The 20,048-nt window shown below is 45.9% G+C and overlaps 1 protein-coding gene across 1 annotated transcript in view; it reads right to left on the bottom strand.

The window, feature by feature from the left end:
- Positions 1-19,821, bottom strand: part of LOC124616577 (insulin-like peptide receptor) — a 418,803-nt gene extending 398,982 nt beyond the window's left edge. Inside the window, exon 1 of the mRNA XM_047144897.1 lies at positions 19,458-19,821. Within this exon, the coding sequence (XP_047000853.1) occupies positions 19,458-19,821 (364 nt within the window). The remainder of the gene's footprint in view (positions 1-19,457) is intronic.
- Between the last annotated feature and the right edge of the window lie 227 nt (positions 19,822-20,048).

Genomic DNA, 20,048 nt, shown 5'->3' with positions numbered 1-20,048 from the left:
CGTTGTCTCGCTGACATCCTCCCCCACCCTGCCCCCGAAATCTTCTTTTTCTCCTTTATGAAGTTGGCATCTGTTCTTTAGGACATGTCCGAAAGAACAGATGCCATAGGTGACCGTGCACCTCTCTAGAGTGAAATTACAATTAAATCAATACGATTAGCTGCTGACGGGCGTTGATATACATCAACGGGGACAGTTGAAAATGTGTGCCCCGACCGGGAGTCGTACCCGGAATCTCCTGCTTACATGGCAGACGCTCTGTCCATCTGAGCCACCGAGGGCACAGAGGATAGTGCGACTGCAGCGAATTATCGCCGGCACGCTCCCCGTGAGACCTACATTCTCAACATATAATCAACACACTACATTCGTAGTGCCCCTGGCATTATACCCATTACTCGCGGCAGACATCTACCGAATCCCTTAAGAGCTCAGGCAAATCGCGTGCATCCGCACTGCAGGCAAATCGTGGGCATTCGCACTGAAGGTCACCAACCGGTTAGCCTTAAACGATATGAAGATGGCATCTGTTCTTTCGGACATCTCCTGTCTTTGTCCCGCATCGGCGCAGCGCCGGCAAGCTTAGTAGGGGATGTTGCACGTTTAGTGCAAGGGGTGGCCACATGACCTTGCTGTAATCACCCCGGGATGAGATATGTGCGCCCCAACTGTCCTTCGCGTGAAAGCGAGCGAAAGGTTTTCTAGTTGTTTACGCACTGCGCAGCTGACGCTTGGCTAACAGCCCGGTATTTACCACACCCAGGCTGTCCGGCACACACCGATCCTTGTTGTTAATCCGCCGGGCGGATTACAACCGAGGCCGGCCCACCTCCCGACCTCCCGCTCCCGGAACCGGCGCTTTAACGCGCACGGCTATCCCACCCCCCCTTACCGGACAAAATAATGAAAGAAAAACAGTTTATCGCTTGCTACATTTTCGCTCTTCACGCAGCATAACTCCAGCATGCCGGCCGCGGTGGCCGTGCGGTTCTAGGCGCTACAGTCTCGAACCGCGTGACCGCTACGGTCGCAGGTTCGAATCCTGCCTCGGGCATGGATGTGAGTGCTGTCCTTAGGTTAGTTAGGTTTAAGTACTTCTAAGTTCTAGGGGACTGATGACCTCAGATGTTAAGTCCCATAGTGGTCAGAGCCATTAAACTCCAGCATCACGCATTACGTTTTAATAACTTACGGGAATGTAGGTGGGTGACGTCGTCGACAAGCGCCGATATTTCGACTCGAGCAGGCCCTGCCATTTTCATGGCAAAACTGCAGCAAGTAAGTGCTCTGCAAGGGAATTTAAAACCTCGGTTTTCAGCGAAACCCCGTAAAGATAACACATTCACACACACACACGCTGTAAACACTCGCGCCGTCACAAAACAAAGAGGTCGACGTCAAAAGTTATCGATAGTGACATTAATAATCAACGACTGAGGTAACATAAACTCTGTCCCTCTGTTTTTTGCCAGGCGAGAGAGCAGGATTCCACGCAGACTTTAAACAAAAACCATCATCTCTATTTATAATGTGACACTTATTGAACTATATGAAATAAAATCGTCGTAACTTATGAACGGTTCGAGCGCAAAGACGTTCAAACTGCACGGTTGGCCGCGAGGCATGATGGGAATTATTACGCGCATGCATACTGTATGCAACATTTTCTTTCACCCTTTTTACCGTGTTTATCCTTATTTTTGCGGTGCACTCTTACTCTTTTACGACGACTTATAGAAATTTGTTCGAAAACAGTGCTTTTAAAGTAGTAAATTTTATGAGTTCATTATGTGTTTCCTTCTGTTAGTTTTGTTTACCTACATGTTGGCAACATAACGTAGTATATGTTCAAAACTAACATTGTTCATAATGTTTATCTCTCTCTCTCTCTCTCTCTCTCTCTCTCTCTCTCTCTATGTGTGTGTGTGTGTGTGTGTGTGTGTGTGTGTGTGTGTGTGCGCGTCTGTCTGGGGGGGGGGGGGGAGGCTGGGGTTGGTTGGTGGCTTGAGTTGTAGAGTGTTGAATATGAATGTAATAGCTTTGGTGTACAGCTGATTTGAGTTTTGGTTTAAATGTTACGTGGATGGTTTCAAGGACAAGTGAGTGAAAAGGTGTTGGGTGGTATTATTATTATCCTCCTCTTTTGGAGTGTTATTGTATTATTTTATCTATAAGGGTAAACAATGAATTGTTTGGTATGTGTACTTGGATCATTCAACAGAGCAACCAAAGCAGAAAAGAAAAATCTGTTGAATGATCAAGTACACATGCCAAACAATTCACTGTTTGGACTAACAGATAAAATAACAGAATAAGACTCCGAACGACGATTATGGTAATAATAATACCACACAACACCTTTTCACTCACTTGCGCATGAACACCTCCACAGAACATTTAAACCAAAACTCAAATCAGCTGAACACCAAAACTTTTAACTACTCTCTAAAAGGTATCACATTCCTATTCAGTACTCTATAACTCAAACCCGCCCCCCCCCCCCCCCTGTGGAGACGCAAACGCACTCACAATAAACACTCTTCAGCTCTCTCTCTCTCTCTCTCTCTCTCTCTCTCTCTCTCTCACACACACACACACACACACACACACACACACACACACACACAAAGATGGAGCACACAGAGACAGACACAGATATAAACATCATAAATAGACGTTAGTTTTCAACATATACTTCGTTAGGTTGGCAACTTGTAGGTAAACAAAACAAACAGGAGGAAACACATAATACAAAATTTACGTCTTTAAAAGCACAGTTTTCGAACCAATATCTATAGCTAGTGGTAAAAGAGTAACAGTACACCACAAAAATAATGATAAACATGATAAACATTGTGAAAGAAAAAGTTCGGAATGTAAGAAAATGTGCTTATGTTTTGGAAATGGAGTGGCAGTCCGACCTCCAGATCAAATGAGATGAAACGCAGGTGCCAACAAACTGTAAGTAATTAGTTATTTACATAAAAAACGCAACTTGAACTTCTTGATAATGTAGAAATAAAACATATCAAAACAAAACTGTAGCGTTCTAGACACAGCGAATATGCCTTAGAGTTAAAAAAGGCAAAACGGTTCTGAGACAACTAAACTACAGTTGCAGCAAGAAAAGGCAGTTTTATTTACGAAACAATTCTATGTGACATGAACGTGCTCGTAACCAGCCGTGGGTAAAAAGGTCCCCATAAAGCCCTGGATTAGTTTATACCAATCTTGGTACGCATGTTACTTACTACCTGGGAAGGAATACTGTGAGGGTAATAAGCACCAACATCCTATTGTGACGGGGTTGACAGACACAGAAGGGTAGAAGGAGAAGATGGACAAAGAGATGGGGAGGAGAAGATGGACAGAGAGATGGATGAGAGGTGAAGATGGACTAGTAGAAGCCTGCAATAAATACATAACCGGTCGGGCACTCAGCTAGTTGTTTATATACCAATCACGAGCTATCCACCACGACATTTTAACTGAAACCTACTTACGGTTTTAGCGAAAGCAGCAATGAAAACGCGTACTACAAAACGGCGGGGGAACATCGCTGTATAGGATTTACGGTCTGTTGCAGAACTCGGCTTTACAAGCGCTTGTGAAGGTGAGAAGAATTACGCCACTGGGGCGATTCCCTCGGCGGGCCGGCAACGCGCGCGCGCCTCCTAATAACTTTGTTTGTCACGGGCCGACACCAGAGTAATTGTTTCGGCCTTGATACGGCCGTAATCACACACACGTTATCACCAGCGAATGAGGAACGGCGTCTGTGTATCTGCCTAGCTCGCTCTCTCCGGGAGCAGATATTCTCTTGCGTACGCACAGTGTGCGAGTAAATTGCAGCCTTTGCCAAAAGTACCAGATTCGTTGGCATCATTTCCGTCAGTGTAGACAAGTTCTCCGGCAATCTGGCGTTCCGTTATCTACCTCTACAGGGTGTCTCAAAAGTCGCTGTACATCCAGGTTAAGTCAAAAACTCTGCAAGAATAGGGAAACCTGAATATTCCAGTAAGGTGAGGGTGAGGTGGTCTATGCCGGTCGAAGTGACCGAGTGGTTCTAGGCGCTACAGTCTGGAACCGCGCGACCGCTACAGTCGCAGGTTCGAATCCTGCCTCGGGAGTGGATATGTGTTATGTCCTTAGGTTAGTTAGGTTTAAGTAGTTCTAAGTTCTAGGGGACTGATGACCAAAGTAGTTACGTCCCATAGTGCTCAGAGCCATTTTTTTTGTGACGTGGTCTATCTTTTACGATATGTACCGAACATGGGCGGCATCTTGAAATCGGCCATCTTGAATCTAAGTTGATTTTTTAAGATGGAAAAAGTATTGTGTGATACATCAAATAACATCAGCAGTTGCTGACAAGATCATTCATGTAAACAGATTCGACGTAGCAGTTATGGTTCAAAAGTTACAACACAACAGGAATAAACCTATCAGAAAATGCAGAAGTTATTTGACATATCGCACGAGCCCTTTTCCATTTAAAACAACAGAAAAAAAAGTTCAGATGTGTGCGAAATCTTATGGGACTCAACTGCTAAGGTCATCAGTCCCTAAGCTTACACACTACATAACCTAAATTATCCTTGGGACGAACACACACACCCATGCCCGAAGGAGGACTCGAACCTCTGCAGAGACCAGCCGCACAGTCCATGGCTGCAGCCCCTTAGACCGCTCGGCTAATCCCCTGCGGCTTAAAACAATTGACGTAGATGTCCGATTTCAATATGGCGCCCATGTTCGATACATACCGTAAACATCAGACCACCTCACCCACGCCTTACTGGACTATTCAGGTTTCCCCATTCCTCCAGGGTTTCTGACACTGGGTGTACTGCAACTTTTGACTTACCCTTTACAGTCCGCAGTGGAGCGCACTTTGGATAGCAGATTCATTTCCTACGTGTGAAGGAATAACGTGTTGACCGACTCTTCTCAGTTGTTCGTTCTCGTAAGGTTAATATTAAATCCATCCGTGGCGCTTTTCCAACACTTGCACTGATGTTTGACGACAGTCTCCACGACGGTCCCGCGCTTAAGGAAACGTGACGAAACGCGGCGCCGTGCTCTGGATGCCCTCCGACGAGCAGTGCTGGAGAATCGGTCGACAGGCTTTGTGTCGTCGCCTTCTTAGGTGCCTAAGTTTCTTGTAATGAGTCTCTCCTAGGAATCTGCTTCTCTGCACACACGACTGACACGTAACTGCAAACCGTAAAAGTTTAATAACATCCCTAAAAGGCGTACTATCGATCTAGCAGCTCACAGCAGTTATCACTGTGTTTCGAGTAGTGACCGACAATAGCTCGACCCCCCCCCCCCTTATGTTTGCTCCATTTATTTTTCGATGGATACAAAGGACAATTTTGTAATTATTGTCATATTTTTCATTTTTTATGAAGTTAGCACACTTTTGCGTATGCACTATGTAACTACTGTTGTTTGATACCCTGTACACTGTTATAGCACATACCGTTTAAAGGTTCATGGTAGCATCTACGCTCAATGTTACAAAACGTAGCTTAGCTTCACATGAGTAACAAAAATAATACTTTGAGAGCTGTTGGAATAGTAAAGATGTTAAATTACAGATACTGTGTCGAGAGTATGGGGAGAGTAAAACATGTTTTTGATAAAACGATGAAATTATTTTGAAAGTCGAAAAGGGAACTAAAATTATGTACAATAAATTCTAATATGGTATTTTACTGAACCGCTAACTACACTCCTGGAAATGGAAAAAAGAACACATCGACACCGGTGTGTCAGACCCACCATACTTGCTCCGGACACTGCGAGAGGGCTGTACAAGCAATGATCACACGCACGGCACAGCGGACACACCAGGAACCGCGGTGTTGGCCGTCGAATGGCGCTAGCTGCGCAGCATTTGTGCACCGCCGCCGTCAGTGTCAGCCAGTTTGCCGTGGCATACGGAGCTCCATCGCAGTCTTTAACACTGGTAGCATGCCGCGACAGCGTGGACGTGAACCGTATGTGCAGTTGACGGACTTTGAGCGAGGGCGTATAGTGGGCATGCGGGAGGCCGGGTGGACGTACCGCCGAATTGCTCAACACGTGGGGCGTGAGGTCTCCACAGTACATCGATGTTGTCGCCAGTGGTCGGCGGAAGGTGCATGTGCCCGTCGACCTGGGACCGGACCGCAGCGACGCACGGATGCACGCCAAGACCGTAGGATCCTACGCAGTGCCGTAGGGGACCGCACCGCCACTTCCCAGCAAATTAGGGACACTGTTGCTCCTGGGGTATCGGCGAGGACCATTCGCAACCGTCTCCATGAAGCTGGGCTACGGTCCCGCACACCGTTAGGCCGTCTTCCGCTCACGCCCCAACATCGTGCAGCCCGCCTCCAGTGGTGTCGCGACAGGCGTGAATGGAGGGACGAATGGAGTCGTGTCGTCTTCAGCGATGAGAGTCGCTTCTGCCTTGGTGCCAATGATGGTCGTATGCGTGTTTGGCGCCGTGCAGGTGAGCGCCACAATCAGGACTGCATACGACCGAGGCACACAGGGCCAACACCCGGCATCATGGTGTGGGGAGCGATCTCCTACACTGGCCGTACACCACTGGTGATCGTCGAGGGGACACTGAATAGTGCACGGTACATCCAAACCGTCATCGAACCCATCGTTCTACCATTCCTAGACCGGCAAGGGAACTTGCTGTTCCAACAGGACAATGCACGTCCGCATGTATCCCGTGCCACCCAACGTGCTCTAGAAGGTGTAAGTCAACTGCCCTGGCCAGCAAGATCTCCGGATCTGTCCCCCATTGAGCATGTTTGGGACTGGATGAAGCGTCGTCTCGCGCGGTCTGCACGTCCAGCACGAACGCTGGTCCAACTGAGGCGCCAGGTGGAAATGGCATGGCAAGCCGTTCCACAGGACTACATCCAGCATCTCTACGATCGTCTCCATGGGAGAATAGCAGCCTGCATTGCTGCGAAAGGTGGATATACACTGTACTAGTGCCGACATTGTGCATGCTCTGTTGCCTGTGTCTATGTGCCTGTGGTTCTGTCAGTGTGATCATGTGATGTATCTGACCCCAGGAATGTGTCAATAAAGTTTCCCCTTCCTGGGACAATGAATTCACGGTGTTCTTATTTCAATTTCCAGGAGTGTATATAATGCATAATACAAGTACAGGACGAATTCTTCGCACAGAACTATCCGCCACTTAAGTTTTCGCCACATTCATTTCATGAAAGTTCCTGTGAATGTCAAAATCAGAAAAATCCATCGTAACTTTATGCAACGAAAAACTTTTTTTTATCTCAGTGCACTACACCAGAGACGAATAGAAAACGATGTCCCAGCAGGAAAGAAAGGAAACGTGGAAGGCCCATCTGAAGATGGATTTGTGATAGTTTAAATTCGAAACCGATAACGGATGGATTTAAAGAAACTTTTTTCAACCATACTTGGGGCTGGTTGCTGCTTAAATTGTAAACACAGGCACTTTTCTCAACATATCCACTTTTGACAAGACAGTGAAAAAATATTTCTTACAAAGAAGTGTTATACGCCCTCTGTTGCCCCTGATCTATATTAACGACGTAGGAGACAATCTCAGTAGCCGTTTCAGATTGTTTGCAGATGATGCTATTTATCGTCTTGTAAAGTCATTAGATGATCAAAACGACTTGCAAATTGATTTAGATAAGATATCTGTATGGTGCGAAAAGTGGCAATTGACGCTGAATAAAGAAAAGTGTGAAGTTATTCTTATGAGTACTAAAAGAAAGCCGGCCGCGGTGGTCTAGCGGAACCGCGCGACTCCTACGGTTGCAGGTTCGAATCCTGCCTCGGGCATGGATGTGTGTGATGTCCTTAGGTTAGTTAGGTTTAAGTAGTTCTAAGTCCTAGGGGACTGATGACCACAGATGTTAAGTCCCATAGTGCTCAGAGCCATTCGAACCATTTTTGAACTAAAAGAAATTCCCTAAATTTCGATTATGCAATAAGTCACACAAATCTGAAGGCTGTAAATTCAATTAAATACTTAGGGATTACAATTAAAAGTACCCTAGATTGGAACGATCACATAGAAAATGTCATGGGTAGAGCCAATCGAAGACTGCGATTCACTGGCAGAACACTTAAAAGGTGCAACAGGTCTACTAAAGAGACTGCCTACACCGCGCTTGTCCGCCCTATTCTGAAGTATTGCTGTGCGGTGTGAGATCCGCACCAGGTGGGACTGACGGATGTCATCGAAAAAGTACAAAGAAGGGCAGCTAGTTTTGTATTATCGCGAAGTAGGGGAGATAGTACCACAGACATGATACGTGAATTGGAGTGGCAATCATTGAAACAAGGGCGTTTCTCGTTGCGACGAGATCTTCTCATGAAATTTCAATCACCAGTTTTCTCCTCCGATCGCGAAAACATTCTGTTGGCACCCACCTACATAGGGAGAAGTGATCATCACTATAAAATAAGAGAAATCAGAGCACGCACAGAAAAATTTAAATCGCCGTTTTTCCTGAGCGCCGTTCGAGAGTGGAATGGTACAGACAGCTTGAAGGTGGTTCATTGAACCCTCTGCCAGGCTCTTTACTGTGGATAGCAGAGTAATCACGTAGATGTAGAAGCGTTGGAATTCGCACATTACACGTCCTGTGAATTCCGTTGAAAAAACACGTCTCTTCAATTTTTCGGTGATAGGTCATTTGCATAACAATAAATAAGGAAGGTTTTCATTTGAAACATCCTCTTATATAAGCAGTACATTGTAACTCACACATCCTTTCCAGGAGGTCCTGCATTTAGCTACAATTTTGAGCCTTTATGACTCTCCTTACGGGGTAGAAAGATCAATCAGTTTCGAGATTGGATTCATATAAACAGAGAAAAGTTAAGATGGTGGTTTTAATGCTTCAGGTGCGGTACATATTCTCCTCCCAACTGAGCACAGCGCACAGAACGTTCACCCGACCATGTCAAACCATAAGGAACGTGCTTCTTTGGGACGTTGTTCAACACGAGCTCAGTTTCTCCTCAATGTCGGTTGGGTCGCCAAAGCGTTACTCTCGGTGTGAATTTCTGCGTTCTGTCGTCTGATGGCAGATTCGCATTGATAACATCGAGTCACATTAAAAAAGTGGTTCAAATGGCTCTGAGCATTATGGGACTCAACATCGGAGATCATCAGTCCTCTAGAACTTAGAATTACTAAAACCTAACTAACCTAAGGACATCACACACATCCATGCCCGAGGCAGGATTCGAACCTGCGACAGTGGCGGCCGCGCGGTTCCAGACTGAAGCGCCTGTTATTTCCAAAAGAATGAAAAACTGGGTAGAAGCCGACATCGTGGAAAATCAGTTTCGGTTCGAGAAAATCGCGGGAAGACGCGAATGAACACTCGCCTTGCGACTTACCTTAGAAGATGGGTCTTCAAAAGAAGGCAGACTTACATTTACAACAGTTGTAGGATTCGAGAAAGCTTTTCACAATGGTGACTAGAATACTCTCTCTGAAATACTGAAGATTGCAGGAATAAAACACGAGCAGCGAAAAATTATCTAGAACTGGTACAAAAATTAGACTGCACTTTTAATAGTCGAAGGACATGAAAGGGAGCTGGTGGATGAGATGATGATGATGATGATGATGATATTTGGTTTGTGGGCTGCTCAACTGCGCGCTCATCAGCGCCCGTACAAAGTCCCAATTTTTACACAGTCCATTTTCTTTTCAAATCCAATCTAGTCACTCTCAGGAATGGTGATGATGATGAAACGATGTGGACAACACATACACCCAGTCTCCGGGCAGAGAAAATCCTCAATCCAGCCGGGAATCGAGCCCGGGACTCCGTAGACCAGAGGCAGCAACGCTAGCCCCTAGACGAAGAGCTGCGGACACATCCATGGCCGAGACAGGATTCGAACCTGCGACCGTAGCGGTCGCATGGTTCCAGACTGTAGCGCGTAGAAACGCTCGGCCACACCGGCAGCCTCGAGTCTCATCACCCGTGATGATTTTTTCCGCGATTTGTATTTCAGTCAATTTCCGGCAGGCGCCCACACGTCACTGTTTTTGTTCTGGAGTCAAAGTGCGCAGAATAAACTGGCGGCACACTTTTCTCTTCTTCGAAACACCCTCGAGGTCGTCCTGAACACTTGGTTCACAGATGTTCGGATCGTTTCTGCAGAACAGCGGTGACGCACCAAGGACACACGCCCACTACTTGACACTGTCTGCTCGCAACTGACAGGTCGAAGGCGCGCCTGTTGTTTACAGCTGTTAGTTCCAGCTGCCGCCGTAGCTACTGCGCTGGCATCGCCTATACGTCACGAGCGAAATCAGTGTCGGGACTTTCTGGGCTGACGGTGTCGAATATCGTCATTAGTGAACGGACTGGAATTTGCTTTGCCTGATTTGCCTTTTACTCATATGAAGGATGCCATTACACGGGACTACGAGATACTGGCCAAGGCCAGTTCACGACGGACAGCCGTACGCATTTCGGTTTTTCGAAATTTTTGATAAGTCCCTAGGTTCACACACTACTTAATCCAACTTACGCTAAGGACAACACACACACCAGAGGGAGGACTCGAACCTCCGACGGGGAGAGCCGCGTGGACCATGACAAGACGCCCTGCAGGATTTATATATTACTTTTTTTTTTAATTTGTGGTAAGATTCTATGGGACCAAACTGCTGAGGTCTCGGTCCCTAGGCTTAGACACTACTACTTAATCTAACTTAAACTAACTTTCGCTAAGGACAACACATACAACCATGCCCGAGGGAGCACTCGAACCTCCGACGGGAGGGAGGAAGAGCCGCGCGAACCGTGGCAGGGCGTCCCTGACCGCGCGGCTATTACGGCTTCTTCGGCTTCAACATGACTTGTTGCAACGGCTTGACTTGCATGCTTCACCTCACTGGCAGTTTGTCAGACGGGCGAATGTACCTCGATACGAATTTGTCTGTTGGCAATCTCTCATCTACTTGGTTTTTTTTGTTTTTTGTTTTTTTTTTTTTTTTCATGAGTCTACTGTCTGGTTTGATGCGGCCCGCCACGAATTCCTTTCCTGTGCTAACCTATTCATCTCAGAGTAGCACTTGCAACCTACGTCCTCAATTATTTGCTTGACGTATTCCAATCTCTGTCTTCCGCTACAGTTTTTGCCCTCTACAGCTCCCTCTAGTACCATGGAAGTCATTCCCTCATGTCTTAGCAGATGTCCTATCATCCTGTCCCTTCTCCTTATCAGTGTTTTCCACATATTCCTTTCCTCTCCGATTCTGCGTAGAACCTCCTCATTCCTTACCTTATCAGTCTACCTAAGTTTCAACATTCGTCTATAGCACCACATCTCAAATGCTTCGATTCTCTTCTGTTCCGGTTTTCCCACAGTCCATGTTTCACTACCATACAACGCTGTACTCCAGACGTACATGCTCAGAAATTTCTTCCTCAAGTTAAGGCCGGTATTTGATATTAGTAGACTTCTCTTGGCCAGAAATGCCTTTTTTGCCATAGCGAGTCTGCTTTTTATGTCCTCCTTGCTCCGTCCGTCATTGGTTATTTTACTGCCTAGGTAGCAGAATTCCTTAACTTCATTGACTTCGTGACCATCAATCCTGATGTTAAGTTTCTCGCTGTTCTCATTTCTACTTCTCCTCATTACCTTCGTCTTTCTCCGATTTACTCTCAAACCATACTGTGTACTCATTAGACTGTTCATTCCGTTCAGCAGATCATTTAATTCTTCTTCACTTTCACTCAGGATAGCAATGTCACCAGCGAATCGTATCACTGATATCCTCTACTCACAGGCACGTAAAGCGCGCTTGGAAGTAGCCTGTTTATATGTTGGCAGCGCGATAGACTGCATTAATAACTCTGACAGCGCTCTGCGCCCTCTGCAAGAGACTCTTTGGCTGGTCGGACTCGCAGTTAGAGGTGAATAGCCAACAATGATGGAGGTTAGATGTTGAATAGTTAGCAGTGGTGGAGGTTAGAGGTTTGAAGTGTAGCGCCGTTGTGGCCGAGCGGCTCTAGGTGATGCAGTCTGGAACCGCGCGACGGCTACGATCGCAGGTTCGAATCCTTCCTCGGGCATAGATGTGTGTGATGTCCTTAGGTTAGTTAGGTTTAAGTAGTTCTAAGTTCTAGGGGACTGATGGCCTCAGATGTTAAGTCCCATAGTGCTCACAGCCATTTGAACTTTTTTTTTTTTGTTAGCGCGAGCGGACGGTCTGGACGTGTGTCCGTCATGAAAATGTAAGATTGTTGATGATTACATGATATTTTTTTTTTTTTTTTTTTTGGAACTGGATGTTGCGGACGATTACGTAATTTTTTTAACTGGATGTCACATTATTAAGGTAAAATTTGCTAAATACATTGTTTGCTCTGCAGCAAAATCTTTCCTTTGCTAACCACATGCCTATTAGTAGTTAGAGCCTACAGCAGTTAGAATCTTTTATTTAGATGGCTGTATTTGTGCTTGCTGTGTAGCTGTAGTACGTGTAATGAATATTTTCTCTGAGGTAAGTTATTACATACTGCAAAATGGTTCAAATGGCTCTGAGCACTATGGGACTTAACTTCTAAGGTCATCAGTCCCCTAGAACTTAGAACTACTTAAACCTAACTAACCTAAGGACATCACACACATCCATGCCCGAGGCAGGTTTCGGACCTGCGACCGTAGCGGTCGCGCGATTCCAGACTGTAGCGCCTACAACCTCTCGGCCACCCCGGCCGGCAATGACCTATGAAATGTATGGGTTATTGTTAGGATTTCTCTTGTGTTAATTATTTGCAGTCAGACTGAGAATTTCTTCTAATTCAGGGCCATTCTTCTGTGTTAATTATTTGCAGTCAGATTGCGTTTCGTTTGTATATTGTAAGTCAGAAGAAAAGGATACACAGGCCTACCATGAAACACTACTGAATGAACTAAAATCAGAGGACTCTGCTCAAATTAAAAACTTTTTGAAAATGTCGAATGCAAGTTTCGAAGAAATCTTGTCTATTGTACAATCAACAACTTGCCGATAGGATACAAAAATGTGGCAAGCTATATCAGGAAGAGATCTCCATTCAATTACTCTTCGATTTTAGTAGGCCCTATTTATTACTTTTTATTACAAATTCAACACATTTATGTTTACACTAATACTAAAATATCAGCTAAAATTTACAGGCATCTTTACTGCATTCTACTTCTCCTTCTGGAGAAACAAGGTAATCAGTATATTAATTTCCCACTTCTTGGCTGACGCTGGTGAATTATACATACAAGGTGATTCAGTTGCCCTTTAAAAAATGGCTCTGAGCACTATGGGACTTAACATCTGAGGTCATCAGTCCCCTAGAACTTAGAACTACGTAAACCTAACTAACCTAAGGACATCACACAGATCAATGCCCGAGGCAGGATTCGAACCTGCGACCGTAGCGGTCGCGCGATTCCAGACTGTAGCGCCTAGAACCTCTCGGCCACCCCGGCCGGCAATGACCTATGAAATGTATGGGTTATTGTTAGGATTTCTCTTGTGTTAATTATTTGCAGTCAGACTGAGAATTTCTTCTAATTCAGGGCCATTCTTCTGTGTTAATTATTTGCAGTCAGATTGCGTTTCGTTTGTATATTGTAAGTCAGAAGAAAAGGATACACAGGCCTACCATATGCCAACTAGCTCTGCAGATGACGAAGAAATTGATGAAATATATGATGTGATAAAAGAAATTATTCAGGTAGTGAAGGGAGACAAAAATTTAATAGTCATGGGTGATTGGAATTCGAGAGTAAGGAAAGGGAGAGAGGGAAACACAGTAGGTGAATATGGATTGGGGCTAAGAAATGAAAGAGGAAGCCGCCTGGTAGAATTTTGCGCAGAGCATAACTTAATCATAGCTAACACTTGGTTCAAGAATCATGAAAGGTTGTAAACATGGAAGAAGCCTGGAGATACTAAAAGGTATCAGATAGATTATATAATGGTAAGACAGAGTTTTAGGAACCAGGTTTTAAATTGTAAGACATTTCCAGGGGCAGATGTGGACTCTGACCACAATCTATTGGTTATGAACTGTAGATTAAAACTGAAGAAACAGCAAAAAGGTGGGAATTTGAGGAGATGGGACCTGGATAAACTGAAAGAACCAGAGGTTGTAGAGAGTTACAGGAAGAGCATAAAGGAACAATTGACAAGAATGGGGGAAAGAAATACAGTAGAAGAAGAATGGGTAGCTTTGAGGGATGAAGTGGTGAAGGCAGCAGACGATCAAGTAGGTAAAAAGACGAGGGCTAGTAGAAAGCCTTGGGTGACAGAAGAAATACTGAATTTAATTGATGAAAGGAGAAAATATAAAAATGCAGTAAATGAAGCAGGCAAAAAGGAATACAAACGTGTCAAAAATGAGATTGACAGGAAGAGCAAAATGGCTAAGCAGGCATGGCTAGAGGGCAAATGTAAGGATGTAGAGGCTTACCTCGCTAGGGGTAAGATAGATACTGCCTACAGGAAAATTGAAGAGACCTTTGGAGAAAAGAGAACCACTTGTATGAATATCAAGGGCTCAGATGGAAACCCAGTTCTAAGCAAAGAAGGGAAAGCAGAAAGGCGGAAGGAGTATATAGAGGGACTATACTAGGGCGATGTTCTTGAGGACAATATTATAGAAATGGAAGAGGATGTAGATGAAGATGAAATGGGAGATATGATACTGCGTCAAGAATTTCATAGACCACTGAAAGACCAAAGTCGAAACAAGGCGCTGGGAGTGGACAACATTCCATTAGAACTACTGACAGCCTTGGGAGAGCCAGTCCTGACAAAACTCTACCATCTGGTGAGCAAAATGTATGAAACAGGCGAAATACCCTCAGACTTCAAGAAGAATATAATAATTCCAATCCCAAAGAAAGCAGGCGTTGACAGATGTGAAAATTACCGAACTGTCAGTTTAATAAGTCACAGCTCCAAAATACTAACGCGAATTCTGTACAGACGAATGGAAAAACTGGTAGAAGCCAACCTCGGGGAAGATCAGTTTGGATTCCGTAGAAATACGGGAACACGTGAGGCAATACTGACCCTACCACTTATCTTAGAAGCTAGATTAAGAAAAGGCAAACCTCCGTTTCTAGCATTTGTAGACTTGGAGAAAGCTTTTGACAATGTTGACTGGAATAATCTCTTTCAAATTCTGAAGGTGGCAGGGGTAAAATACAGGGAGCGAAAGGCTATTTACAATTTGTACAGAAACCAGATGGCAGTTATAAGAGTCGAGGGGCATGAAAGGGAAGCAGTGGTTGGAAAAGGAGTGAGACAGGGTTGTAGCCTCTCCCCGATGTTATTCAATCTGTATATTGAGCAAGCAGTAAAGGAAACAAAAGAAAACTTCGGAGTAGGTATTAAAATCCATGGAGAAGAAATAAAAACTTCAAGGTTCGCCGATGACATTGTAATTCTGTCAGAGACAGCAAAGGTCTTGGAAGAGCAGTTGAACGGAATGGACAGTGTCTTGAAGGGAGGATATAAGATGAACATCAACAAAAGCAAAAAGAGGATAATGGAATGTAGTCGAATTAAGTCGGGTGATGCTGTGGGAATTAGATTAGGAAATGAGACACTTAAAGTAGTAAATGTGTTTTGCTATTTAGGGAGTAAAATAACTGATGATTGTCGAAGTAGAGAGGATATAAAATGTAGACTGGCAATGGCAAGGAAAGCGTTTCTGAAGAAGAGAAATTTGTTAACATCGAGTATAGATTTAAGTGTCAGGAAGTCGTTTCTGAAAGTATTTGTATGGAGTGTAGCCATGTATGGAAGTGAAACATGGACGATAAATAGTTGAAGGGAATAGAAGCCTTTGAAATGTGGTGCTACAGAAGAATGCTGAAGATTAGATGGGTAGATCACGTATACGAATGAGGAAGTATTGAATAGGATTGGAGAGGAGTTTGTGGCACAACTTGACAAGAGGAAGGGATCGGTTGGTAGGACATGTTCTGAGGCATCAAGGGATCACCAACTTTGTACTGGAGGGCAGCGTGGAGGGTAAAAATCGTAGAGAGAGACCAAGAGATGAATACACTAAACAGATTCAGAAGGATGTCGGCTGCAGTACGTATTGGGAGATGAAGAAGCTTGCACAGGATAGAGTAGCACGGAGAGCTGCATCAAACCAGTCTCAGGACTGAAGACCACAACAACAACAACAACAACAACAACAACAACCGCCACTTGATAGAGATCTTCTTCCGAGATAAATTAAATCAGTTTTTTCCGGGACCAGGAAGAGGGAGGAGACTGGCTACAAAACGACTGCGTCACAGCTCACAGTTCTCGGCGTTCTCTAGGAATTTCGATAAGAGTTGTTTCCTGGACGTCTTCCCTGCTCACGAGGCGCCTGGCCCCCAAGGTCTCCAATTTATCACTTATGATGTTTTTCTTTGGGGACGCTTACAGGCTCAAAAGCAAAAACATCACCACACAATTCTGCACGCACTTCACCAGGCAGCCAGCCAGGAAGTGGCGGCCATTTCACCGGAAACAACACGAAGAACTATGGACAACTTCGCGGAATGGAAATTTGTGGTAAGGTCTTATGGGAGGTCATCGGTCCCTAAGCTTCTACACTACTTAGTCTAAGCTAAATTACGCTAAAGACAACACACACACCCATGCCCGAGGGAGGACTCGAACTTCCGACGGGGGAAGCCACGCGAACCGTGACAAGACGCCCTAAACAGCGCGGCTACCCCGCGCGGCTTCGCTGCAAGGTTTTGCCATTGTGTCATCAATGGATGGTTGGTAGGTTGGGTGGAGAAGGGACCAAACTACGCGGTCGTCAGTACCTCCGCCCTTGGATTAACTAAAACCGATAAAATCCCACATTAGAAGAGGGAACCACAATGTCCACAAAATGATAAACTATTGACAGGGAAGGTACGAAAAGGGCGGAAGAAAAGGTGAGGGAAAGAAAGTGACTAATGACAGGGGCGTGACGGAAGAAGCACAAGAGACAAGAGAGACGCTTGTCAACAATGGAGGACGCCATTTACCAGGCATCAGTTTTAAAAATAATTGCAGTGAGGAGATAAAAGTGATGGGATACCTCCTAATATGGCGTCGGACATACTTATGCCAGGAGTAATGCAGAAATTCGACACGGAATGGACTTAAGAAGTCGTTGAAATTCCCCAGCAGAGACAGTGAGCTATGCTGCCTCTATGGCTATCCAAAATTGCGAAAGTGTTACCGGTGTAGCATTGTGGAGACACCACCAGCTTGCAAAGTGTCTTGTTGACAACTTGGGTCCATCGCTTCGTGGGGGCTGCGCCACACTCGAACCCTAGCATCAGCTCTTACCAACTGAAATCGGCATTCATCTGACCACGCCACGGGTTTCCAGTCGTCTAGGGTCCAACCGGTATGGTCAAGAGCCCAGGAGGCGATGTCGCGCTGTTAGCAAAGGCAGTCGCGTCGGTCGTCTGCTGCCATACCATATTAACGCCAAATTTGATCGCGCTATCCTGATACGCCTGTCGTACGTCACACATTGATTTCTTCGGTTATTTCATACAGCGTTGCTTGTCTGGTACCACTGACAACTCGACGGGCACGGCGCTGCTCTCAGTCGTTAGGTGAAGACTGTCACCCACCTTGTTGTCCGTGGTGAGAGGTAATGCACGAAATTTAATATTCTCGGCACGCTCTGAACACTGTCGATCTTCGAATACTGAATTTCCTAATGATTTCCAAACTGGAAGGTCCAACTACCATTCCGCGCTCAAAATCTGTTAGTTCCCGTTGTGTGGCCATAATCACGTAGGAAACCTTTCACATGAATCACCTGAGTACAAATTCCAGCTCCATCAATGGACTGTCCTTTTGTACCTGATACTCCTGCCACCTGTATATCTGCATATGGGTATACCATGACTTTTGTCACCTCAGTGTAATGTTAAACAGCAAAGTATTGGTTGTTTACAAATAAAAGTATTTCCATTGCACACTGTCTTAATTTGTTTGTTTGTAACTACGCTGCTGGCCATTAAAATTGCTACACTAAGAAGAAATGCAGATGATAAACGGGTATTCATTGGACAAATATATTATACTAGAACTGACATAGGATTACATTTTCAGGCAATTTGGGTGCATAGATCCTGAGAAATCAGTACCCAGAAGTACCACCTCTGACCGTAATAACGGCCTTGATACGCCTGGGCATCGAGACAAACAGAGCTTGGATGGCGTGTAGAGGTACAGCTCCCGATGCAGCTTCAACACGATACCACAGTTCATCAAGAGTAGTGACTGGCGTATTGTGACGAGCCAGTTGCTCGGCCACCGTTGACCAGACCTTTTCAATTGGTGAGAGATCTGGAGAATGTGCTGGCCAGGGCAGCAGTCGAACATTTTCTGTATCCAGAAAGGCCCGTACAGGACCTGCAACATGCGGTCGCGCATTATCCTGCTGAAATGTAGGGTTTCGCAGGGATCGAATGAAGGGTAGAGCCACAGGTCGTCACACATCTGAAATGTAACGTCCACTGTTCAGAGTCCCGTCAATGCGAACAGGAGGTGACCGAGACGTGTAACCAATGGCACTCCATACCATCACGCCGGGTGATATGCCAGTATGGCGATGACGAATACACGCTTCCAATGTGCGTTCACCGCGATGTCGCCAAACACGGATGCGACCATCATGATGCTGTAAACTGAACTTGGATTCATCCGAAAAAAATGTCGTTTTGCCATTCGTGCACCCAGGTTCGTCGTCGAGTACACCATCGCAGGCGCTCCTGACTGTGATGCAGCGTCAAGGGTAACCGCAGCTATGGTCTCCGAGCTGATAGTCCATGCTGCTGCGGACATCGTCGAACTGTTCGTGCAAATTGTTGTTGTTTCGCAAACGCCCTCATCTGTTGACTCGGGGATCGAGACGTGGCTGCACGAGCCGTTACAGCCATGCGGATAAGATGCCTGTCATCTCGACTGCTAATGATACGAGGCCGTTGGGATCCAGCACGGCGTTCCGCGTTACCCTCCTGAACCCACCGATTCCATATTCTGCTAACAGTCATTGGATCTCGACCAATGCGAGCATAAATGTCGCGATACGACAAACCGCAATCGCGATAGGCTACAATCCGACCTTTATCAAAGTCGGAAACGTGATGGTACGCATTTCTCCTCCTTAAATGAGGCAGCACAACAACGTTTCACCAGGCAACGCCGGTCAACTGCTGTTTGTGTATGAGAAATCGGTTGGGAACTTTCCTCATGTCAGCACGTTGTAGGTGTCGCCACCGGCGCCAACCTAGTGTGAATGCTCTGAACAGCTAACCATTGGCATCTTCCTGTCGGTTAAATTTCGCGTCTGTAGCATGTCAGCTTCGTGGTGTAGCAATTTTAATGGCCAGTAGTGTACCTTTTGTGATGCGGGCGGTCTTATTATAGGACAGCGTCAAAGAACGTCGCGTCTGTGCTTTGCGCGCGCTTGCGTAGAAGCCAGGCCGGCAGCGGCGGCTGCTGGCGAAGCGAAACCGGAAGCGGCTGCTGCGGGTCGACGCACCGCGCCGCTGGCCGGCCGGCTGTCGGATGACGCAGGTGGACTTCCGGCGCGCACCGCCGCGCACCTGCCCGAGCCGCACGTGGCCGCGGCGCGGCTCCAGGGCGCTAAGCCGCTCGGGGCTGCACGTGTGAGCGCCTGTGAACGCCTCACAGCCGACTAGTGACGTCACGGACCTAGTGCTACAGGGGGCACGGGCTACAGCGCTAGAGCAACGGGACATTTCCAGTACAAAATTTTAGGTCGCAATACACACACGTCACATTACACAGCAGCAGAAATAAAAAGGGGGGAATCCAAGCTCTTTGGCAGCTTTACCACAGTGTAATATATACACAGGGCAGTGTTTCAGCTGTTCGAACAGTTTACGTCAGAGTTCGGGAACTCTCCGGTTCTGTTCGACCTTTCGATTTAGCGATTTTTTTCCCCCCCTTGTTGTGTCACAACGAC

This window comes from Schistocerca americana, chromosome 5 (genome assembly GCF_021461395.2).
Source record: "Schistocerca americana isolate TAMUIC-IGC-003095 chromosome 5, iqSchAmer2.1, whole genome shotgun sequence".
Classification (NCBI taxonomy): domain Eukaryota; kingdom Metazoa; phylum Arthropoda; class Insecta; order Orthoptera; family Acrididae; genus Schistocerca; species Schistocerca americana.
The sequence above is the reverse complement of the archived record's forward strand: the minus strand, read 5'-3'. Positions and strand labels throughout refer to the sequence as shown.